Source organism: Centropristis striata, chromosome 10 (genome assembly GCF_030273125.1).
Source record: "Centropristis striata isolate RG_2023a ecotype Rhode Island chromosome 10, C.striata_1.0, whole genome shotgun sequence".
Lineage (NCBI taxonomy): Eukaryota > Metazoa > Chordata > Actinopteri > Perciformes > Serranidae > Centropristis > Centropristis striata.
Genome location: NC_081526.1, coordinates 28,239,356 through 28,264,057, shown reverse-complemented (window position 1 = coordinate 28,264,057; position 24,702 = coordinate 28,239,356). Strand labels below are relative to the sequence as shown.

Here is a 24,702-nt window from a genome sequence, read left to right as displayed (position 1 = left end):
AACCAAGCCTAAAGTGTAATTCTATCTGTGTGTGTGTGTGTGTCTGTGCATCTGGCTGCGGTGAATAAACATGACTGCTTCAGCAGCCTGTTAGCTTGTGGATCACTGTGTGTGTGTGTGTGTGTGTGTGTGTGTGTGTGTCTATATGTGTGTCTATACATGTCTGTGTGTGTGTCTATGTGTGTCTGTGTGTGTGTGTCTATATGTATGTGTGTGTGCGCGCGTGTGTGTGTGTCTACATATATGTGTGTGTGTCTATGTGTGTCTATACATGTCTGTGTGTGTGTGTCTATGTGTGTATGTGTGTGTGTCTATGTGTGTGTGTCTGTGTGTATCTATATCTGTGTCTATATGTATGTGTGTGAGTGTGTGTGTGCATGTGTATGTATATATATGTGTGTATGTGTCAATGTGTGTGTGCGTGTGTGTGTGTGTGTGCCTACTTCAGCAGATCTATAGATGCCACGTGTGTGACGCCACACACACACAAGGGCTGTCACTTTTTTCAAAAAGATCTAATTTGAACTAACATAATTACCAACATTTAATTCATTCCGACAACTACATGCATAGCCTTATTCCAAACTGCATTAAAGAAACCACATTGATCTACTCATATTTGCAGTGAAATAACCTGAATGAAAACCAAGAACAAAACATAAGAGACAAACACTGACAGAGGCAAAGGCAGAGAGGGAAAAAATATGGGCAGTGAGAATCAGAGAGGGAGTTCATCATTTGGAACCGATCTTAAATTATTCTTACATTTTTAATTGCGCTGGAAATGAAATCAGGACGAATTAAATAAAAATGTTGTGATGTAACTGACCCAAAGATGAAATGCTGACAATGCTTTCTGTTTTTTTTGTGCCAAAACACACCATGGGCTCATACCAAAACAGTCATTACTGGTCATTACTTTTTCCTAATATATAGTCTTTAACAAGCACAAAGAACTTTTTGTGACACTGATTAAGATAATGACAAACTATAATAATCACACACTAATATCAGCAGTTGGATGGTGCAGTACATTAAATGTTGGAAAGCTGTTAAACAATAACAAAGCTTGGTTTGCTTAATAAGTAAAAAATATTGCAATCGCATTTCTGAAACTACAGTCTGAGCTCAGGACAAATATAATTATTTTTCCAAGACAATGTTGTGGTCTATAGCTGGAGTTCCCAAATGGAGTGCCGTGTGACAAGTCCAGGTGTGCCATAGAATTTTGTGACAACCATAGATTATTAATGGCTCACAGCAGTATTGCCAAAACTAGTGCCTGCTACTGGCAGCAGGAGATCATCATGTCCTCATACCTAAATGTATTTATTGCTATTTTAAAAACATGGTTAATTTTGTCAAGCGGTCACAGGTTGTCTAGCTTTAGGCACAAAGAGAGTTAGATGGAGGTGCTGATCAACATCACTTGCACCTGCTGAAACCACCAAAAATGACCCAAATGAGCCTTTGGTCAAAATGACCCATATCACAGAGCGTTCAGAAAAAAACAACACGTAATTATACATAAACATATGGTTTGCGGCTGCAAAAAAAGGCTTCAGAGTCACTGAATTTAGGCTACAAAACCACTGATCTAGGTTTAGGTCAAAACATTTCCTAGTGTGGCTTTATAGAAGACAGTTTAAACAGTAAATAAATGCTGGAAGTGAAGTAGTTACGAGGTCAACGTGACTACTGGAAGTAATACTGAAAGAATATGAATACAGGTGTGCCTTGAGATTTTGGCTTGCACCTTGGTGTGCCTTGGGCTCAAACAGTTTGAAAACCACTGGTCTACAGAAAAGCATTAGCTCTAAACATCACTTGTGGTTGTGCCTTAATTTCAGTTAAGGGATCTGCCTTCAACAGTATTTGGATGTGCGTGATCAGCATTGTCACCGACATGATCATTAGAAAGAAAAGATAGTGGCTACATTTAATGTTGGAACCACATGTATCCTTCTGACATTATTTAAGCTGTTATACTACAGTCAAGTTCACCTAAGTTACCAACTTCACTCATCATTACTCTGCAAATCAAGCTCAGCCTCATGGTGTCGGAATAGCCTCAACTGTGTGACACCACCTGATTTTGAGCATTTTAATCAGCACTTCAAAGCTTCTTTAGAGTAATTCTGCTGCTAATTTGTTCCTCTCTTACGTTACATTTTACACCACACTGCAGTACAATGGCACCGAAAACTGCTGATACAGAGATTTTACCTCTGTGCTGGCATCTGTGTGTGTGTTCATGAAAAAAGGTTTCAAATAATATGTTACATAGAAACCAAGCATGACAGAAACATCATGTTTATAGAGCCGAGATGATTTTGAAAGACCAATATTAGCTGATTGATGCTCAGGTAAGCTGACTTAATTAGTGTTTAATTTGTGATTATTAGAGCAGGATGTCTCATTATTTCTAATGGCCAGCAGGGGGCACCTCCACTGGTTGAAAATGAAAGTCTGATTGTAAAACAGCATATGAAAAAATTACTTGAATTCTCACTTGATTTATTACCTCAGTAAACATTGTCCTAATGTGTTTATGATCTCAATCACTAGATCCAAGTTTTCTTTAATCCAGCATGATGTTGATGTTGTAAATTATGGTCTTATATAGACAATAAAGCAGGGTATGCTTTAGGGCGTGGCTACGTACTTAGCAATTGACAAATTGCAACCACAGGGATTAGCAATTTCGGGTGTTGTTTGAACTTTGACCCCTTTACATTTTCCGTTCGTGGTTTAAGGTTGTAACAACATTATTGTAACATTTTCACCTTAAAATGTCTTGAACAGCATTCATCAGTACTAAAACACACTCAAAGATGGCTCAAAGTTCATTATTTACAGCAAATATATTTCAAGCCTGTTTTTCAGCAAAAACACCATCCCAGTTGACATCAGTTACGGATGCACCTTGCTAACCAAGCTAGCTTTAGCACTAGCTGTTAACTTAGCCTCGACCAAAACGCCAAATTCAAGGATTCAAAACAGGACTCTACAAACCAATGGGTGACATTAGCTTGCTATATCCACTTTTTTACACAGTATGTGTCATGAAAATGTATTTAAATTACCCACTTAGTACTTTTTCATCCAGGTTTCTATTCAAGTACACCTTCCAAGCAGTACATCTTCCAGCATTTTTTTGTCTCGTTTGTGATGTGTGAGCAATCTGTTCTCCTCAACTTTATACAGACAGAGGGCAGGCTGGGAATCAGTAACACAGCAGAGGGGGATCTAACAGGATTTCAGGCTCGTCCAAAGGGATAAGATTTGTCCCCAATGATGTAAGGTCCTCCCCTCAAAACTATTTCTGGATATAAAAACAACATGTTAGCCTTAGCTCAATCTTTTTCTTCTACTGTCAGTTTCAAAGAGTGCGAGACATTTGTTGATAAGCTGTTATTACTGCTGCTTGAAGGTTTGGCAATGAAAAACACGTCATGCCCTTCAAGCAATCATGAATTACATTGTTTGTCACACATTCAGTACATTAAGTGTGAAACATATAAAGGGGTGATGTATATACCATCAGTGTGTTATTCATGTAGATACAGACGCCTGAGCTATTCAACTCATCTCTTTTGTCTCATTTCCTCTCTCTTTCACACACACACACACACACACACACACACACACACACACATCTGGCTGGTGTTGAAGCCAGCTTGAGGAGGAGTACTGAGGGAAGTGACATTTGAAACAATAAGCTTTTGTTGTGTTGAACCATCCACTGTCATATAACACAGATGTATGCATGAGCACAGACGTAACTACACACGTATGCTACACATATTTCTGAAGTTGTCTTTTTCACCATCACTGAAATGTCACTGAACCCCTCGCGTCTGAATATGAGTAATCAAGAGAGCAACAGGTGACAAAGATGACGTGGAAAGCGGGGAGCAGAAGTAGCCTTCTGGCCTTTTTTTGTGGCCATAAAAAAAAAAGAAAGAAAGAAAGATAAAAGACAACAATGATGCTGATTTACAATCCTGTGACATAAATTGTGATCCATTCTCATTTTGACAGAGAAAGAGTGGGAGTAGTTGGGAATAGGGCTGGGCGATATGGATCAAAACTCATATCCTGGTATTTTTTGCCGAATACAATATATATTGTTATGTTAAACAAATGTGCACAGTGTTTAGTTTTAACTCAACGCCACAAGAAATCATCATCAACCTGTTTTATTTAAAGACTTTATCAAATTCATAACCTTCCACCTTTTGAAGCAATTTCATCAGATGAAATGGTCAGAATGGTCGTCATCTGCAACCCGAAATCCGAAATCCCTACAAATTACGGAACATTTGTTTTTTTTCTTCTTAGGAACTAGCTCTTGCTAGTGTGCAGAGAGGAGCAAATAAATTGTGGCCATAAGTCAAGCAACATCAAAAGATATTATTTTTCGGTATGGCGGTATTTTCTAAATATCTTTTTTAAAATTATATCGGTATTACGAGTTATACCGATATAACGCCCAGCCCTAGTTGGGAAACTGTATAAGTGTCACAGCTTGAAATTCCTACAGTAAGATCAGAGCGTTCTCCAGCCACTGGAGCTGTTGGTCTCAGAGAAAATCACTGCAAGGCAAAGAGATAATTAACTCTCTCCAACTTCAGAAAACATGCAACAGGCACAAAAGGTTCCCCACCTGCAGCTGTAGCTGTGAGTAAGTGTGTGGCTGTACATTGTGCAGAGGTGTCAGTCTGCCTGTGGCTGTGAGGTTGCATGCCGTTGGTGCAGCAGCCATGCATCAGCAGGATTTTTCACATTTCTGTGAGGAAGTAAGATGCATGCAGCCACCATGCCGAGCATATAAACCAAAAATAATCTCCCCACCAGTGTGTTGCTGATTCTGAGTCGTACCCAGGTCCATGCTCTTGGAGGCTTTAACATGCTGGAACTGCCGCTGATGCTGGTTCTGGGCTGCAGACTGGGGCTGGGCTGGGCTTGAGGTGTGAGAGTTATCCCTGGAACAAATTGATTAGACAGTCACAACAGACAGTGTGGTTGGTAGATTGTTAGATTATTTCTTTGCAGACTTGGCTTCAATCCTTAAGAGCTGTTATTAGTTCCACTATCTTTTTGAATCAGGATGGAGTAGATTTTACCTTTCTCTCTTTCTGCAAGCACCAATCATTGTTGTATTTTAGACCATGCTCACTGTGTTTCTAGTGTTGCATTTGGAATATTACCTCATGTGAAAACACAGTGAATTAGCAAATTAGACTAATCATGTCTGTAAAACATGATGAAAGGAGGCAATAAAACAACAAAGAAAACTGCATATGCATATATATATGTATATGCATATATATGCATATACATATATTTATGCATATGCATATATGCATATATATATATATATATATATATATATATATATATATATATATATATATATATATGCATATATATGCATATACATATATTTATGCATATGCATATATGCATATATACATATATATATATGGAACATGGAAAAATATTAGAAATAATAATAATAATAATATATATAAGCACTCTGACTCACCTTTCCTGCAGGTAGGAGTGTTGGTTCGAACTGCTGAACTCTGTCTCATGTCCATACAGCTCCCCCTCCTCTTCCTCATCCATGTAAGAATAACTCCCATTGGTCACTAAAAAAAAAAAAAAAAAGAGAAAGCCTGCATTGAGGATGTGAAAGCTGGTGATATGATCAGACATTCACAGATTTTTTAATAACCATCGCTGTCTTTCCTGGAGCACAGCAGCTGTGATTTGCCCAAATTAATTTTGGTTGCAATAAACACCAATGCTTCTGCAGCAAAAGCAATTTCTCCACTGTCCATTTATATGCTAAGCATGTTTTGAACACCCATTACACCAACATACAGCACACAGAGACACGTAACATTGTAGAGAAAAACATATGGATAATTTCAGCTATATACTGACTCTGTCAACATGCATTCACAAAAATACAGTATTTAGACTAAGAAAAAAGTTGAAAAAACTGCATTGGGGTATTCCCATAAAAGGAGATCTTGTCTATAGGAATGCAGGAATTGAACAATAAAGCCAAATGAATGAATGAACAAATTAATAAATTAATAAATCAATAAATGAATGAAGAAAATCCTGCACACTGCAGAAAACACTACTCACAATTTGTTTTGACCAATATTTGGGTTCCAAATCGACCTTTAAACATTATTTCACCATTATTCTGCAGAGAGACCCGTTTCCTGAGCTCTATGCACTGTTGTATTCTAGGTAATGGAGTTTAAAATGTTGGATAGGCTTGTGACTGGAAGGTTGCCAGTTGGGAGTCCAGTGCAATACACAAAAAACAAATTAATTTTGGTTGCAATAAACACCAATGCTTCTGCAGCAAAAGCAATTTCTCCACTGTCCATTCATATGCTAAGCATGTTTTGAACACCCATTATACCAAAATACAGCACACAGGGACACGTAAAATTGCAGAGAAAAACATATGGATAATTCCAGCTATATACTGACTCTGTCAACATGCATTCACACAAATACAGTATTCAGACTAAGAAAATAGTTTTGTTAAACTGGGGTATACACATAAGCAGAGTTCTTGTCTGTTGGAATGCAGGAGTTGAACAATAAAGCCAAATGAATGAATGAACAAATTAATTAATTAATAAATCAATCAAAATCTAAATAAAATCAAAATTATTTTATTTATCCCTGAGGAGAAATTCAGTTAGTCTGGTAACTCTGTTAGAATGAGACAGCCTGATGGCTGTAGGAGTGAAGGATCTTTTGTATCTCTCCGTCCTGCAACAGAGAGAGAGGAGCAGTCCACTGCTGTTTTCTTGGTCCATAAAGGTTTTGTGTAGCGGATGATCTGGGTATTTCAGGATGGCCTCGAACATGTTGACAGGTCATCTCTCCACCACCTCCTCCAGTGTGTCCAACCTGGCTCCAACTACAGAACCAGCTCTTTAGACCAGTCTGTCCAACCGCCTTGCATCTCTGTGTGTGATGCTGCCTCCCCAGCAGACTGCAGCATAAAACAACACACTACCACCACAGACTGATAAAACATCTGCAGCATCTTACTGCAGATGTCCAGAGATCTGAGCTTCCTTAAGAAAAAGAGGCAGCTCTGCCCCTTTTTGTAGAGAGCGTCAGTGTTTAGGGACCAGTCCAACTTATTATCCAAGTATATACACCTAGATACTTAGAACTTGGCACCACCTCCATGTCCACCCCACAGGTATTCACTGGCTGAAGAGGGGGCTTGAACCTGCGGAAATCTCTGTGACAGACAAGGGTGGAGGCTCAGGTGTAAGGGGGGGGTGGATGCTGCTTTGGAGATGTACACATGTTGAAGAGGAGGAGGAGGAGGAGGAGGAGGAGGAGGAGAAGCAGCATTGGCATTGGGTCAGGCTGCTGTATTTAATCTATTGAAGAACTGGTTGAGTTCATCAGCTCTTTCAACATCACCCACCACTGGCTGCTTTTCCTTGTTGTTGTAACCAGAGATGGTGTTGATTCCTCTCCACATTTAATTTGGGTGAAATGTACACAAGTATTTTTATGATATGACTGAACTCTCTTGATACATAATATGGTCTCATACTAATTGACAATAATTAAATGTCTGGACAGCACATCTTCTCCTTGACAGTAACATGTGCAGGACTGCACCATCTCTGGTTCACAAATAAAGCCAAGCCCCCACCTTTCTTCTTGCCACTAGCTTTAGCATCCCAACAGCATCTCTGTCTGATCTTATGATGCAAGAGACTGCACTCACGGTATACTTTCTGAGTCTTCACCAATATCTCCAGTTCATCAATCTTGTTGGGCAGAGAGTTGACATTCTCCATGATGACTGACAGCAAAAAAGGCTTATATCTCCATTTCCGAGCCTTAACTTTTGCACCAGCTCGGCAACCACGAAAACACCTCTTCAACCCAGCTGGAACAGGGTGATATTGTCCTCCAGACTTGCACCGTTTCAATGAAAAAAGCTCCTCTCTTGAGTAAACTCTTCTCTCCACAGAAGTATCCATCAAAAATATTATAAAAATACATAAAAACTTAGCAAATTTGTGCAAAATCAGAGAGCTACCAAACTATGCTGCTCCTCCATGAAGCGCATTCTGGTTGAATAACTGAATGGAGAAAATCCTGCACACTGCTATTGGAAAACACTACTCACAATTTGTTTTAAATAACATTTCAAGTCAACCTTTACACATTATTGCACCATTATTCTGCAGAGTGTTCCCTTTCCTGAGCTCTATGCACAGTTGCATATTGGGTGATGGATCAGAGCAGAGCAATCAACCGCAGCTGCTCCTGATTTGACTTTTTAACAGACGCTCTATGAGGCGCGTTGACGTGTTGGTGGCGCATCTGTCCGTCCTACGGCCAAACTATAACTCTGACAGCTTTAGCAGGATTGTGAGTGAGAAGACACATTTTCCTACGTTTCTATGTATAAATTATTTCTGTAGAGTGGCATCTGCGGCTTTGAGCGTAGTTGCCGAATGTATTTTTTGACAAAATTTTCTCTCTCTAATTTGAAAACTGTTTGCCAGAACCCTTAGAAAAGTTATAGCACACTTGTCATGGCCGAACCGGACGATTTGATACCTTTTTAGTGTATGTGCGACCAAACGTCTGGGACGAGTAGTCGACCGCCAAAAACACGGAAGAAAACGGAAGAATAAAAAGGATTAAGCCCGGTGAATATATGCTCTTTCAGGCACACTCAATGATTTCTCATCAGATATCTGAGAAATCCAAGTTAGTATGTGCTTGTTATTAGCAATTTAGACAATGAAATTATGTATCACCATATCTTGATATATCATTTATCACAGTATGATGGGTGACGGAACACTTTAACCAAACACAACTACTCTGTTCAATTATTATCATAAACGTATTCCATATATGTTTAAAAAGTGGGTTAAACTTATGCTAATTTGAGAGCTTCACTGGCAAAAGGTCTTGAGAATAAAAGAGTAAGATGGGGAGAAAGATGAGTAGACAGACGAGGAGAAATATAAAGGGAACAGAAAGAGGATGAGAGGCACACAGTCAATGCAGCTGCTCTACATGTACTGAAGTGACTGCAGATGTAGCTCACTGATAACGCTGCGTCGGCTTGATAAACGACTTTATGACAACTTGATACGCAGACACACAATCCAACCCAAGCACAATTTACATACAGTCATCACTTCTCAGAGTGCATAGCTGCCACACAACACATGCTGGGATCATTGCGCGTCGTCTCTCCGCGTGTCCTTTATGTGCTCGCAGCCGCATGCGTGCCTGAGAGTGAAGATGCTGGAGCTGGAGAGGAAAACAGCATCGTCTGAAGATATCACATCCTCTCATCTCTCTCTACACTAATCACCTGCTTTATTTTTCTTCTGGTCTCATTCTTGCAATCTGATATTTTGGCTGTCATTTATCTCTCCTTTCAGATCTCCCATAAATCATTTTATCTCCCACTCAGTTTTCAGCCTTTTTTTCCCTTCTAAACTTCCTCCCTCCCCTTCACTGCCAGCACCTTAATCAGCTGAACTGTCAAAAACACATTCTTCTTTCACCTCACACACACACTAGCACACGCACACAGTTCTCACCGACTCCCACTCTTTGAAGTGAAAAAAGCATTTGTTGTGTGGATAATAGATCAATAGCAGTTTGCTCCAGTAGCAGATATATGAGTCCTCTTCTTTTGCACTCAACTTTTTTTCCCGTTCCATCTGTATTTGTCTACAATGTGCCTGTCTAATCATCTCTCCATCTTACCTCCATTTCCTCCACCCTTTTCCTCTCAGGGGGGAAACCAGTGTGTCAACACTTTTATACATAAATCCTATGACCTCTGACAGATTGTTTACATTAAAAAAATCTTTTAAAAAAATGAGGGCCTGTATTATTAAAAGATCTATTCAGAGTTGAGTTTATTTTAACTGAACAGTAATCCTACATCAACAATCCGAGACAGAATGAAGAATTGACTGTCTGACTTTTATTCCCTGAAGGCTCCAAAGTCATTATCCTCCCTTCTACACTGAAACCAATTTTGATTTTTGATTTAATTCATTTTTAAATTGCAAAAATGTACTGTGAAACAATTCACTCAACTGACAACAGTTTAACTTTCACTTTCCATCTATTAAGTTACAGAACCTGCAAGAATGATACATTTAAAAAGGAATGGTCAAAATTGATCCAAAAACACTGTGTTTTTGTTTTTGTTTTTGTTTTTGTTTGTAGTCTGAGTAGTATTGACCAATCCCGTTTGAGCAGCTTTGGTTGTCTGCAGGTAGACAGTTCATGCACTGTAAAACCCAACTTGTTTCAACTTTAATATTTGAGTGTCCATGCTGCAAAAGAATTTCATGTCAAGACAACAAAGACAACGGAGTTAACTCAAATGAATCTTGCTATTTCACTCAATATTTAAATGATGTTTTGCATAAATCTTTGTTGTATTGAAAAGGGAAAATTAGTAATGATAACAAACAAGCAACATTGGGTTTTAGCAGGTGTGTGAAGAGCAGGAAAATGTTTTTTAATTATCTGAATTTATATGTAGAGAAACAATTTGTCTTGAAACTCCAACTCCATTCTTGGCAAACAGAAGAGGAAGTCTTTCCCCGGCTATCCACAATATGAATACCTTACACTCGTCCTGCATGAAGCATGTCCAAGTCTTTTAACCCTCTAGGTTCACTTTAATTTACCCTTTAAGGCCATAAAGGACAAAAATGTCCACCTATGTTGTTCTACTTTTTCTGTATAAACCTCTTAAACTAATTCCATCCTGCTCAAAACTAGCAATTGTTTAAACATTTTTGGCGATTTATACCTTTTTTTTAACCTCATACATTATTAGTATATAAGGACATTTGTTTTGTATTTTTTGGTTATGCTTGTTTCCCTCACTCCTATGACAAAATCGGTGAAGATTGCATAATATCTGAAGCTAGACTAAAACTGTTCATTATTATAGTTCATCCCATCAAGAAGATTAACTCTCCTGAGAGAGAGGAAGGGGCGGGGAGATAAGAGATAAAGAGGAAGATCTATAAATGCAAAAATAACACATCTGCATAAATACATATGTAGGGAATCATTAAACTCAATTTATTCTTCTGCAAAAGCACACTTTGGTGCAAGAAAATAATTTCTTCATTTTAATTTAGACTTCAATGCCAAATAAAATGGATTCAGTGTGTGAAATAGTTCATTAGGAGACTAAAATACTGGCAAGTGCACACGGATACACATACACACACACAAATACACACCAGACGATAACATCCGTGACAACTCGCAGAGCCTGAAAAATGTGCTTACTGTATGACACACACATACACACACGCACACACACTGGTGTGTGTATGTAAATGACACCATAGCTGAGGTGAATTTGAACAGCAAAGTGTATTCAAGGTCAGAGTTGTTTACCAGAATCAGAGTAAACACACAAAAAAACGGCACTGTTTGATAGTGGCCAACAATCCCTGAAACAACACACACACACACACACACACACACACACACATTCACACACACACACACACACACACACACACACACACACACACACACACACACACACAGAGCAGCCATTAACACATTTCTAAACAGGCAGATATATCATTCAGAAACAAACACACAAACTTTTAACAAACAGGCCCACATACAGGCAGAGACCAACACTGTGGATAACACAAGTATCTATACAGTCCAACTAGCTAACACACACACACACACACACACACACACACACACACACGAGCGCATACAGATAACATAGTGGGAGCAGATTGAGTTAGCGAGAAAGAGCGATATGAAGCAAGAACAAAAATAACAGGCCAAACCAAGCAATAACAAACAAACAGAACAACCTTGAGAAAAGATGAGAGAAAAATAAAAGCAAAGAGAGAGAGTGAGGGAGAGAAATGAAAGGAAAAATAGGGGCAGAATAGTCTCTAATTAAGGCTGCAATGTAGATGGTTGTTTTTAGTTTGTTTAATCTTGGAGACATTGTTTACTTTTCATGATTATTAAACTTATTCAGTGCTTTACTGAACTTATTGCAAATGATATGCCCACCTTTGATGCTGCTTCAATTGCAAAAAAAAAAAAAACAATAATAGAAAAGCTAAAATCAGGGATGGAACAGGGTCAGAATGAACTGGAACACTGTTTCAAGGGGGAAAACCGGCTGAGCCTCTGACAATTTAGGAAATGTTTTTATGGGAGAAAAAGGTGTCTGTTTAGCGATTTTACGGTTTGAAATCTGTGTGTGTGTGTGTGTGTGTGTGTGTGTGTGTGTGTTGAGGGTGAAAATGTATCTGAAACAAACAATTAGTGGTGAGCGATTTGATAAAAGCATGCAGGGTTTCCCAGTAAATTCTGTGCATCTCTACTATTGCGTGGAATGGAAAAACAGCACAGAGAGTGGAGGTAAAAGCATTTGGGGATACATCCTTGTTAAGTGAAACAGTCATAATGGTCTAATTAGCGTTTGTGGATACGGCAGAATTTCCCCATAAGCCAGTAACCAAGGCTCAAATCAATGCTTTAAAATGGACCAATTTCTTCAAAATAACATTTTTATCATGACATTACGAGTTTTGAATAAACATTAAAAAAACAAAGGATGTTCTTAATACAAATGGTAATGCTATGCGTACATTAAGTTAAGTTTGTTATTACCTGAGTTTAAGAGAATATAAACATACTTTTCTGCAGAATCCTTTTTCCATTTTACAAAAAAGGCCAAACTTTTTATTGGCCCCCATGCAGAAACTTAGCCTTAATAAAATCCAGCATTGAATTAGTTTCCTAATCCCCTGCTTTATATCAGCTTTATGCTGGTTTCTTTCCTTTATTTTAAAAAAATGTTTTTCAAGTAGTTGGTAACTTTGCATGCACCACGTACTGTGTTGCGTTGTGTACGTGTTTTTGGTGAATCGATAGTGATTTCTAAACTTGTAAGGTTTTGAAATGTTAAATATCATAATATATTATCACAAATTATTATTATTATTTTGTTTTTTGATTTTTTTCTTTTTTTTGCAAATTATTATTATTATTATTATTATTATTATTATTATTACAAATTGTTATCATTATTATTATTTTTTTATTTTTTTTTGTGTTAATTTATTTATTTTTCGGCATTTTTCCTCATCTCCCCCCCCCCCCCCCCCAAACTTGCTAAGGCTCTCAGGTGTTCCGAAAAGGACCCCCACTTTCAAAATCTAGAATTCCATATGAATAAGTAACAATAATGATTCATTCTCTATGTAAATGTAATGTCTGTTAACCTGCTGACTTGAACACCAGTGAAAAAGATTCCACTCACCATTTGATGCATAGAGCGAGTTGTTGACCATGTGAGAGGGCATGGGGCCGTTAGTCTGACCGTTCACTGGACCCACCAACCCTGACACACCAGAGGAGCCGTCAAATGAGCGATTGGGTGACGCCCCATGTTGATCCTGAAAAAGGAAAGGCAGCAAATACTAAAAATGACTTTATAAAAATATTGGATGACTCTCCACTTTCAATTCATATAAGGCAAGAAACAGCAGCTAAAATTACTTTGAAACTGCACAAAACATTGAAATTGAGTCTAAAATAAATACAGGTGCATCTCAATGAATTTGAATATCATGGAAAGTTTATTTATGTCAGTAATTAATTTCAAAAAGTGGAAATAACACATTGTATAGATCCATTACACACAAAATGAAACAGTTCATGTCTTCATATATTTAGTTCCTTCTAATTATAATGATTATGGCTTATATTTAATGAAGACGTAAAATTCAGTGTCTCAAAAAAAAATAAGATTACAAAAGACCAATTTTAAAAAGTATGTTTAATATGGAAATGTTGGCCTCTGAAAAGTATGTCCATCTATATGACTCAATACTTGGTTGTGGCTGTTTGACTTGAACTACTGGAAATGGACTTTTCCATCATATTCTAATGTATTAAGATGCACCTGTACAACACATAAAAACAAGCTGATGGGGTGTTCCAGCACCCTGGTAGAGCGAATACCACAGAGGTGGGCTGGGTTCGAATCTGGCTCAGAACCCTTTCTCTCATGTCTCCCCCCTCCACTCTGCATATCTATCTACTATCAATAAAGCTATGAAATGCCCAAAAAATATCTTTAAAAAAAAAAAACAAGCTGATGAAATGTTTGCTATCTTGGGAAAATGTGTCTTCTATGGGCTGAAATATGTGCCACCAGAAACTGAATTTGAATGATTTATATTTGAATTTGAATTGCTTAACCTTAATAATTGCATTAAAAAACTGAATTTGAATCACATAATTTGAATCTATATTGTATCATTTGAATCATTGCATTGAAAAACTGAATCTGAATTGTAATTTGAAATTTACTTCATTAGTTTGGAACTGAACATTCAGTTCTCGCAATTAAAATTCAATTTTCTCAGACGAACATCCGGGTAGTTGAGGCAGAGCAATCGAGCACAGATACACAGAGCGCCTCTTCGGCCAATCAGCACCTCCATTTTCTGCGCTCGATTGCTCTGCCTCAACTACCCGGATGTTCGTCGTAGAATATTGAAATTGAATTTTGCGAACTGAATTTGAATTGTGAGAACTAAATATTCAGTTCCAAACTAATAAATTCAATTTCAAATTACAATTCAGATTAAGTTTTTCAATGCAATGATTCAAATTATACAATACAAATTCAAATTATGTGATTCAAATTCAGTTTTTTAATGCAATCATTCAAGTTAGGCAATTCAAATTCAAATATAAATCATTCAAATTCAGTTTCTGGTGGCACATGTTTCAGCCCATATTTCTGTTATTTATTTTCATTGAACCTTTTGTGTTTTTATGGAAGTGTCTGGAATGTGGATTGCATTTAAATTGAGTGATGGCCAGAAGAGTGAGTGTAGCAGTCTATTCAAACACAATTAGACGTGTATGAGATAGAATAAAGAGAAGAAGAGGGAGGCACTCAAAAAGACAGCGGAGGATCAAGGTGAAAGAGGGGAGACCATTTCCCATGGCCCACAGGCTTGTATCTGTCTTTAACACTGTTTTCTGTGTGTGGCACTGACAGTCACACTGACACCCAGCCCCTCGAGGGCCGGCCCTCTCAGGGCCCACTAATAATGTGTTGACGTGTCTCTTTGTGTGTGTATTATTTCTTTAAGAATTAAATTAGCATTTATTTGTCCTGTGTGTGTGTAGAAAACTGTATGTATTCATTAACATGTATACATATGTATGCCACTCTGGCTGTGTGCTTCAGTGTATTTAGTGTTTCTCAGCCCTCCACTCAGACAACAAAGGAGACATAACAGGACTGTGTGTGTGTGATAAATCCTCCTTGTCATCTTCCTCTTGACCCCCCACTGAGAGCCAGGTCCTGCCCCTCGCCCAGCTTCTCTCTCCTGTTCCAGCCCAGGACACATCACTCTTCCGAGTGGAAGAGGTCCTGTGGGCCCCCTCCCCTCTCTGGCTCCGTCCCAGCACACAACACATTAGCTGGTGTCGTAGTGCAATCAGATTACTCTTGAAAAACAAATGCTTCTTCAGACAGCTAAAGAGAGGTTATTGAGGTTTAAAAACATTGTTTTTAGATGCCGTCAAACACATTTCTGCAGTATTACACTGAACGTCTTTCTCTGCCTGGTTGTTTTTAGCAAGTCTTACAAGGGATCAAGCTACAGTTTCAGGCTTATATATGTTATATTTGTTTATATTTGTCTATATATAAAAATCTGCAGTCCAGACATTCAACAGTCCCCGCAAAACTGAGAAGCTAAAAATGACTAAGCTGAGTCGGTCACGTGACAAAAATCCTGCAAAACTATGACTGATCTGCAGCCTGTTTACACAGAGCAGAGAGGAGAGGACAAGAGAGATGAAAAGAGAATGTAAAAATGTCCATAGTTCAACGGATATAGCATGTGGAGTTCAATACTGGCAACACTCGTGTCCACTTAATGGACACAAAAATATGGGATATATTGATTTCATTTTATTCCAATTTCTGTGGAAAAAAATATCAAAAAAATTCAACCAGCATTTTTCCCCCTTTCTTATGATTTATGCCATTATAATTGTGTTATACTGCACAAAAGACATTTTCAAGCTCTCCTAATTCAAACTGTGATTGTGCTGTTTAGGAGTTAAATTAAGCCACAGTGAGCAAAATGTAACATGAGCAAAATACATTTTAAACTGCTTGTTGTTCAGAGGGTTAAATAAAATTAACCTACGATGCGATATTAATAACTAGAAGCTTTTATTTTGTACTATGGTATTGTGATTATGTCCATAGAATCTGTGCGGAGCCATGCTTGTTTAGCTTGGAAATAGATGCTGTTTGGATAGTTACTGAAAGAAAAAAGCGGCTGCATAAAGTGAGAGATTAGAGAGCTGGCTGGAGATGAACACAGCAAGAAGAACTGAGTGAGAGAAAGAGCAAAGGACAGAGAGAAAAAGATCAGAGAGGGGGGAAAAAAACTAGAGTGGTCCACTTCTGAAATGTTAAAAGCATCAATACTGAAGCCCAAAAAAGGCTTTTAAGGTACAGTCTCTTATCTATCTGCCTTTATCTTCCTGTCTTTTTATCCTTTCTTTTCCACTCTTAAGAAAAAGAGGGAAACAGGGATGTAACGCTTTGATGTTGCTAACAGCTTTCACCATCAAGCTATTGACGAGGGATGCCCTGTAAGCCCGAACACACCATATGTTAGGTATTATTAGGCACACTTACCTAAATCTAATGCAGTTTAACACAACAGCCTTCCAATAAACCCAAAGGTAAGAAGGTTCAGGTTATAGCTTGTGGTTCCACTGAACTGTATTACATTATAATGAAAGGTACTGCTATTATTTTGTCCATCCCATGCATGGTAATGAGAGAAGACTACTGTAACAAACCAACCGTGTTTTTGTTTGTGGTCATCTATAATCTGATTGTTTGTTGTGCCTATATGTGAGCATATGATGCAGTAGAGGTGTGAATCAGCAGACGCCCGTGATACGATTTCATCCGATACTTGAGTCACGATACAATATTATTACGATTTTAAGCATTTTGCGATATGGTGAGTATTGCGATACAGTATATTATGATTTAACTGTTTGATTGAATTTGTGTCCACAAAATTAAATAAAATCAAGAATTGTTTTGTCAATTAAGAGAAAATTCTCAGTCTATTCATCTCACTTCAGTCTTTTTATTTCTCCACAATAAGAGTCAAACCCACAGACTGACCAACAAAGTATTCAGTCAAACTGAACTGAACTGATATCAAACATGTATGGACGACAACAACTGCAGCATTTTATCAAACTTTCCTCAACTTTAAGCTTCACAGCTCAGAATTTTTTTAATGATTCATAAAAAAGCCTAACTTTGCAGCGTTATTTCAACAACTTCCTGACACAATATCCTGACGCCTAGAGATTCCTTAGATCTTCTAGTTTCATATGATACCAGTATCTCCAGTATATTCCTAAAGTGAGCCCACTACGGCCTCTGGAAAAAAACGAAAACAGTGAAAATACTGACGCCCGCTGGAACGCTAAATATCGATACTTGGTGGCCATGAATCAATATAATCGATATATACTATACTATACTATATACTATACTGTATCGATATTTTCCCCCACCTCTATCATGCAGGTTGTATAATGCATGCAGCTTTTTTTTCTGCTCCACCAGCAGGCCATGCAAAAAGCTATTCACACTTGAGCCAACAACCCTGCTTTGTGTGTGTGCAAAGGGTTTGTACAAACATTCGACAGAGCCGTGTAAAAAGGCATCAGCTGAAAAGCAGCCGAGGTGAAAAGAATCTTCTTTTTTTCATTTTTTTTTTTACTGAGAAAGAAAAGAGATACAGCTGAGTGTAGAACACTCCGTCTCATACACACACACACACACACACATACACACACAAACACACAAAATCTGAATAGCTGAGTGTAAATGCTCCTTTGCTGCTGCTGCTGCTGGTAAGAGCAGGGAGACTAGTGTCAAGTATGCGAAGAATGGATGCAAGGGCTAAAAAGTCAGAGGCAGTCGACTGCGAGGGAAAAAATGAAAAGATGCTTTAGTCAGCTGGAGGCAAGGAGGGGATAGGAGATACAGAGTGAAGATAAAAAAAGGTTTGTTCTTGTCTTATTCAAGCGACAGAGGCATGTGTGTGCTCTCCGTCTCACAGCAGGTGTCCTAACCTAGATTCTGGCTTTCTCTGAGACATTTAAGTCCATTATGAAGACACTTAACGCACCTTTAGGCATCCATTAAAACTGCTCTGACCACACATGCTTATTATATTAATTATCATTTGGCTCTGTATTACTCAGTCCAATCCTCAGTCTATTTTTCTAAAAAAAAATAGATTGAACGAGCTTTGGAAAGCTTTTGTTTGTTGTTTTTGTTTGTTGTTTGTGTAAGTGTGTGTGTTTCAGTGTGTACCTTCTGAGCCCTCAGTACCACGAGTTGGATTGTCCCTCTAACGTTTCCCTCCTGTGACATGGAGCGGCGCAGCGTCTCCATGGCCACGTGGTTGGAGCGTCCCAGCAGTGACTCTCCGTTTACTGCAACCATCTGGTCATTGACACGAAGACGGCCATCCTATAAAATACACACCAGTTGGATTAAACAACTCTGTTGATGTGATCAGACCATGACAATGTGCAATCAAGCCAGAGCCCAAGAAGCTTCACAGTTTTTACTTGCTGTCTTGTTTGACCATCTATTTGTATATTCATTTTAGGATTATGTAGTAATCTATACTTAGAACCAAACATTATACTATATTAAGGATAAATATATTTTGTTTTGATCCAGTAAAATAATACGCTGATCTCAAAAGACAGAACCTGATTAAGCTCTGAACATGTGGGCCCTTGTCACCCTAGCGTTACTGAGTACATACAGCATATCATTAGTAAAAATTGAAAATAAAAGAGGTCCTAGACAGCTTCCTTGGGAGACTCCACAGTCCAGGGACGGTATGTGTATGTGCATTTCTAAGTGTTCCATTCATGTTTCCTTATGTGGTTCTTCTCTCTCTCACACACACACACACACACACACACACACACACACACACACACACACACACACACATGCACACGCACACACACACACACAAAGTATTGGAAGCAAGGCCCTGTTCATTCCTATGAAAGTTGTTCTTGATCTTCTGCGTCTAAGGGCCCATCGAGCAGGCACACTAATGTTTCCTTTAACCCTGCCTAGCAACCGCTCACTCTCAAGCTCATTCTCATGAACAAAGGAAGGAAAACAACTCTAGATTTGATTATTACTGAACAACTTTTAGGACCTAAAAATTTAAAAATGATCCACAAATAGTCAGACAACTCTTTTCAAATCTACAGTAAGTCACATGAGAAAAAGTCTTAGATATCGGCCTGATGATTTGATCGTCCAATAATGGCAAATCACAGATACACTAATCAGCCACTTTATTAGGTAGTAAGTTGTACCTAATAAAATGGCAGTGTGGCCTTCTGCTGCAGTAGCACATCGGCATCCTCTGACCTCTGGCATCAACAAAGAAGAAAGGAAGCATTTTTTTAACTCCCTAATCAGTATTGGTGGAGCTTTACTGGTGACAGACCTGGAAGTTGTAAATCAATGGTTTTCTACTACGAGCTCACAACAGATACACACTCACCTGATTCTTTCATTTAGCATCTCCCTCAAGTCAAACCCACATAAAACACCACTCACACATCCTTGTACTTCTATCTTTGTGAGGGCCCTCATTGGAATAGTAAATTCCCCAGCCCCTCACCCTAACCCTTAACCTAAAACAAAGTTTCAACTCTCACACAAGCCTTTAAAAGAAGTGAGGATCGCTGAAATGTCCTCACTTTTATAGAAAAAGTCCCCACTCCGTTTGTTAAAAATGTGTTCTGGTCCTCACTATGTAGAAAGTACAAAAACACATACACAGACATACACAAACACACACACACACAACCATCAACTCCATCTGTCTATCTCCCCTGGTGTGTCATTTACATGTCCACGTTTCCACCTATTCCTGTATGTCTGATGCTAAACGCTGCACAGGTGTGTGTGTGTGTGTGTGTGTGTGTGTGTGTGTGTATGTGTGTGTGTGTGTGTGTGTGTGTGGGTGTGTGCCTGTCTGTCTTTCTGCTGTCTATGACATGTCAAGTGTGTCCTGGTGGGTAAAAGGTCAAAGGTTAACAGAACAGAGGCACATGGCAGCAGAGATGCAGAGACAGCTGAGGTGTCCACAGAAGACTGTCTCATCAATAATAAATGAGGTTCTGATGTCTTTCTGTTCATTGAAGAGGTGATTTTTTCTTTGACTCTCTTCTGACATTACTCACTCCCTTTGGAGAAAAAATGTGTTTAATTGTGTCTAAATGTGTCATATTTACCAATTAGTATTTTCCAGGACACAGTCTTTATTTATCACTTGAGTATGTTTGAAAGTATTCTGTCACCTTGTATGCTGCCCCTCCATGTATAATGGATTTGATGAAGATGCCCAGGTCCTCTCCTGTCTCCCTGGACTTATTTCCTTTGAGGCTGATGCCCAGGCCTGCCGAGCCAGTGTCATTAAGGGGCACCTCAAACATGAGCTGCTCCTTCCCACTCTCCGACACAAAGCCAGTCACACGGGACAAGTCTTCCTTCTGGGAGAGAAATGGAGGTAGATGGGGAGAGACATCAATGAGAAGGAGAGGAGGGTGGGAATAGGGTGAGGGTGAGGAGACAGAGGTCAGCTCATTGGGCTTGAATAGTCTCCAAAAGCTAAACTAAAAGCTTTTCCATTTTAGAGAAACCATCACAAGGAGCTTTTCAGCTAAATTTCTCGATGAGTGAAAAATTGCAGCCAGTCTATTTTCGCAGGAGAAAAAAAGGAAAAAGAAAAAAGCCATTTGGACTGTCTGCTTTTATATACACATCTTTTCTCTTCTTTCAGCTTCGACAATATCAATAAAATGACCTGTGCATTTTCAAGAGGTAATTGGAGAATACGGCAAACACAGAGAGCCTGAGAGACACAAAAGTAGTGAGAGCAAAGGGAATATGGAGAGGAAAGAAAGATTGTACAACAGAGAAACAAGAACGAATGACTGGCCGTGTAGATAGAAAAAAATAACTATTGTAAAGCCTGAAAGATGGTGAAAAACACATATAATCAACAAGGAGGTATGGCGGTAATGACTAAGTCTGAGAGAGCGTTAAAGAGAAAAAATAGTAGAAACAAAGAATCCCGCCAGATGAAAGTGTGTGTTTGAAGCCTGTGATGGCTCAGTGGGAGAGGTGGCACTGATGCACTACATATGGATTATACTTTTTGGAAATGCAATGACAAGTAAACAGCATTCATCAGAAAACACCACTCCATTCCAAATACTTTTTACAAACGTATGCTTATTTGTGAAACCTTTCAACAGTAGAAAAAAATATATAATTCAGTCTTTAACAAAATGTTCTCTTAAGGGGACAGTAAAGCACAAACCCAAGTACTTTTTTTTCTGACCTGTAGTTCTATTGATCAGTCTAGATTGTTTTGGTGTGAGTGTGGGAGATGTCTGCCTCATCTCAAATATAATGCACCTTTATGTAACTTGGATTGTGGTAATAAAATGCTGAAAAAATACATTTGCAAAACTAAACAGCAATGTCCTGCTTTCTAGAAATAATCCACAGACCTTGAGCAGTTTCATTTAAGAACTATTTATTTCTACCAAACTAAATCCACCAACAAATTGCCATGCAGAAGGTAGGCCGTCATACATAGCTTGTGGAAATTAGTCTTGATTTCTGGAACAGCCTTATCTCCCGTCAGAAAACGTCAATATAGGTTGTGTTTACAGGCAGTGGAAAACGAGTGATATGGACGTATTTTACAGACTGCTGCAATGTGTTCGCCGCCATCTTGCTGACGTAGTAGCAATTTACGGCAGAGCAAAGTTAAAATGGCAAATTTCCGCCATTGGTTGGATGGAACAAACAAACGGCGTACTTCATCCAGGAGAGCGGGTTCGCGTCCCAAAAGTTAACCATTTTTAACTTAAGTTACGTTGTTTACTTAAGTTACGTGAATCACGTTTTTGAACGTAACTTACCTTTTTTACATAACTTGCAGTAGCCACATGACCCTTGTAACTACTTCACTTCTGGCATTTACGTACATTTATTTACTGTTTCAACTGTCTTTTATAACACCTTACCAGTAAGTTTTTTGCCCTAAAGCTAAGGTCAGTGGTTTAACAACATAAATCCACAGAAACTGCAGCCTTTATACAACCACAAAACCGTACGTCTGTGCTATTTTTAGAATGCGAGCCACGAGACGTACATATGTGTCGTGAAACGCGAGCCGCTTTATGTAACTTTGTGTCACAATGGGTGGTACTGACACACAACCTCTTCTGTCATTTAGCTTGGAGAACTTATTGTCTGGAAAGAGACATTCCAATGTAGTAGCAGCAGTCACCAGACACAGTTTCAAGGACAAGGCGGTGAAATTCACCAAGCTGAGTGCACCTCCAGATGATATTATGAACCCGGACACAATGCTGTTTGGTTTTTAAAACTTATTTGGGATTTGCACAACTGGTACAAAGCGGAAACAGTGGTTTTCAGGCTATTGTTGTTGACAGAAAGTAAAGGTGGAAAGAAACTGTCTTTGTATCTGCTATGTCACACGAGTAAGCACAAATGATTGTCATTACAGTTGGTGGATGTAGTTAGGTAAATAGAAAATAGTTTCTACATGAAACTGCTTAGAACAAGGTCTGTGAATTATCTAGATTTTTGGAAAGAGACATTTCAGTGAAAATGCAGCAGTCATCCAGACACAGTTTCAAGGACAAAGCGGTGAAATTCACCAAGCTGGGTGCACGTCCAGATGATATTAATAACCCGGACAGGATGCTGTTTGGTTTTACAACTTTTTTCGGACTTCCTCAACAGGTGAAAAGCGGAAACAGTTTTTCAGCCATTGTTGATGACACAAAGTAACGGTGGAAAGAAACCATGTTACGCGAGTAAGCACAAATTATTGCCATTACAGTTGGTGGGTGTAGTTTGGTAGATAGAAAATAGTTTTTGCATGAAACTGCTTAGACCAAGGTCGGTGGATTATCTTGATTTCTGGAAAGAGACATTGCTGTTGAGTTTGCTTTTTTTTCAGGGGTATGTGGGTGGATTAGCACCTCAAGGAACTAAGCGTCCTTGCCTTGAATAGCTTGTCAAGTTGTCGGCGACTAAACTGACAACCCCATCTTGTTTAACTTGATGAGGGGGGTGGGTGAACACCCAGCAGGATGGGAAAAAAAGAGTACGGCTATCCACATCTGGAGAAGAGATGGACACCACTAGATTATCTTATCTATTGAAACACTTATGATGATTACACCAAATAACCACCGGACAACTACCAGATCGGTCGTGGCCAAGGTTGACAACGACCACGTCCTCCATTGCATCGCAGGATGGAATCGAAAAAATGCAACAAGAACTGCGGAAGATTGATCAAAATGGAAAGATCTGGTGAAAAACATTGTAGTGCACCTACAGCCATTTGGCTACGGATTATGATGATGATGATTTTTTTTGGTACTTTGAGCACCATAAACCGAGTGCCATCGAGTTCCATTATATTTGAGAGAAGGCAGACATCTCTATGGCTGACATCCCCAACACTCATAGCACTACAGGTAAAAGGAAAAATATGTACTTTTGATTTTGGGGTGAACTGTATCTTTGACAGATGATCAGAAAGAAAAGATCAAACAGAGGATTTCTGAAAATCCAATGCCTTTCCAACAATATGGAAGACATTGCATATAGACATATTGGACTATAGTGTGTGTAGAATATTTGTTCATTATGATTATTATGAGACTGGGCTGCATAAAATCCAGAGGTAAATCCTAATGAATGTTCAATACTGTGTGTGTGTTTGGACAGATAGAGAAAAACAGTGTGACTCTATGAGGCTTAAAGATGAGCTGTGTAGTACAGAGTCTGTGAATATAATTGCTATGTTGAAGGTTTCACGTAAAACTTTGCATGGTTACATTTTTATGTTTTTAATCACTATTCTGTGTATTACTGTGTGTATGTGTGTGTGTTTTCCAGAATTAATTGTATGTACTTATGGTAGAAAGTCCATGCCTCTGTGCAGGTGCCAAGCATTAGTCTGCATGTGTCTGTCTATGTATCTGCATCGGTTCGGTCTGTGTGTGCGAGTTTGTGTATGTGTGCGTTTGCATGGGTCAGCAGTGTCAGGTTTAGACAGTGTTTGTCTGTGGGGATTGTAGGTTTAACAGCGTTAAGCCGACACAAAGTCCTCTACTCTGCAGAAAACTGTTTTCCCTGCTGGAAAAACTCCCCCCATCAGACTGACTGTCCAGACCTGATAGGAAGCTGCACGACCTTGGAAAGAACTTTAAAACACCCAGAAGAGAAATGTTAGCTACTTCCTGTGCATAATTACACTAAGAATGTGTTAGTCTCTGATATTCTGTCCAAAGTAATGTTCATGATTTAGCAACTTCTCCATATTTTTACGCCACTACTGCATTCTTTATTTATCCGATTGAACTTCCCCTGCTTTGTTAATTTATGATTTA

General features: G+C 38.7%; 1 protein-coding gene across 4 annotated transcripts in view; it reads right to left on the bottom strand.

Moving 5' to 3' along the window:
- The window catches only part of pard3bb (par-3 family cell polarity regulator beta b), a 277,646-nt gene that overhangs the window by 142,849 nt on the left and 110,095 nt on the right, over positions 1 to 24,702 (bottom strand). For 3 of the 4 annotated variants that reach the window (XM_059342439.1, XM_059342435.1, XM_059342437.1), the window contains exons 12-16: positions 20,554 to 20,745; positions 18,524 to 18,682; positions 13,391 to 13,526; positions 5,552 to 5,657; positions 4,858 to 4,988 (exon numbers count right to left, since the gene is read on the bottom strand). In XM_059342439.1, coding sequence (XP_059198422.1) covers positions 4,858 to 4,988; positions 5,552 to 5,657; positions 13,391 to 13,526; positions 18,524 to 18,682; positions 20,554 to 20,745 — 724 coding nt within the window. The remainder of the gene's footprint in view (positions 1 to 4,857; positions 4,989 to 5,551; positions 5,658 to 13,390; positions 13,527 to 18,523; positions 18,683 to 20,553; positions 20,746 to 24,702) is intronic. The other variant, XM_059342438.1, reaches the window with a different exon arrangement.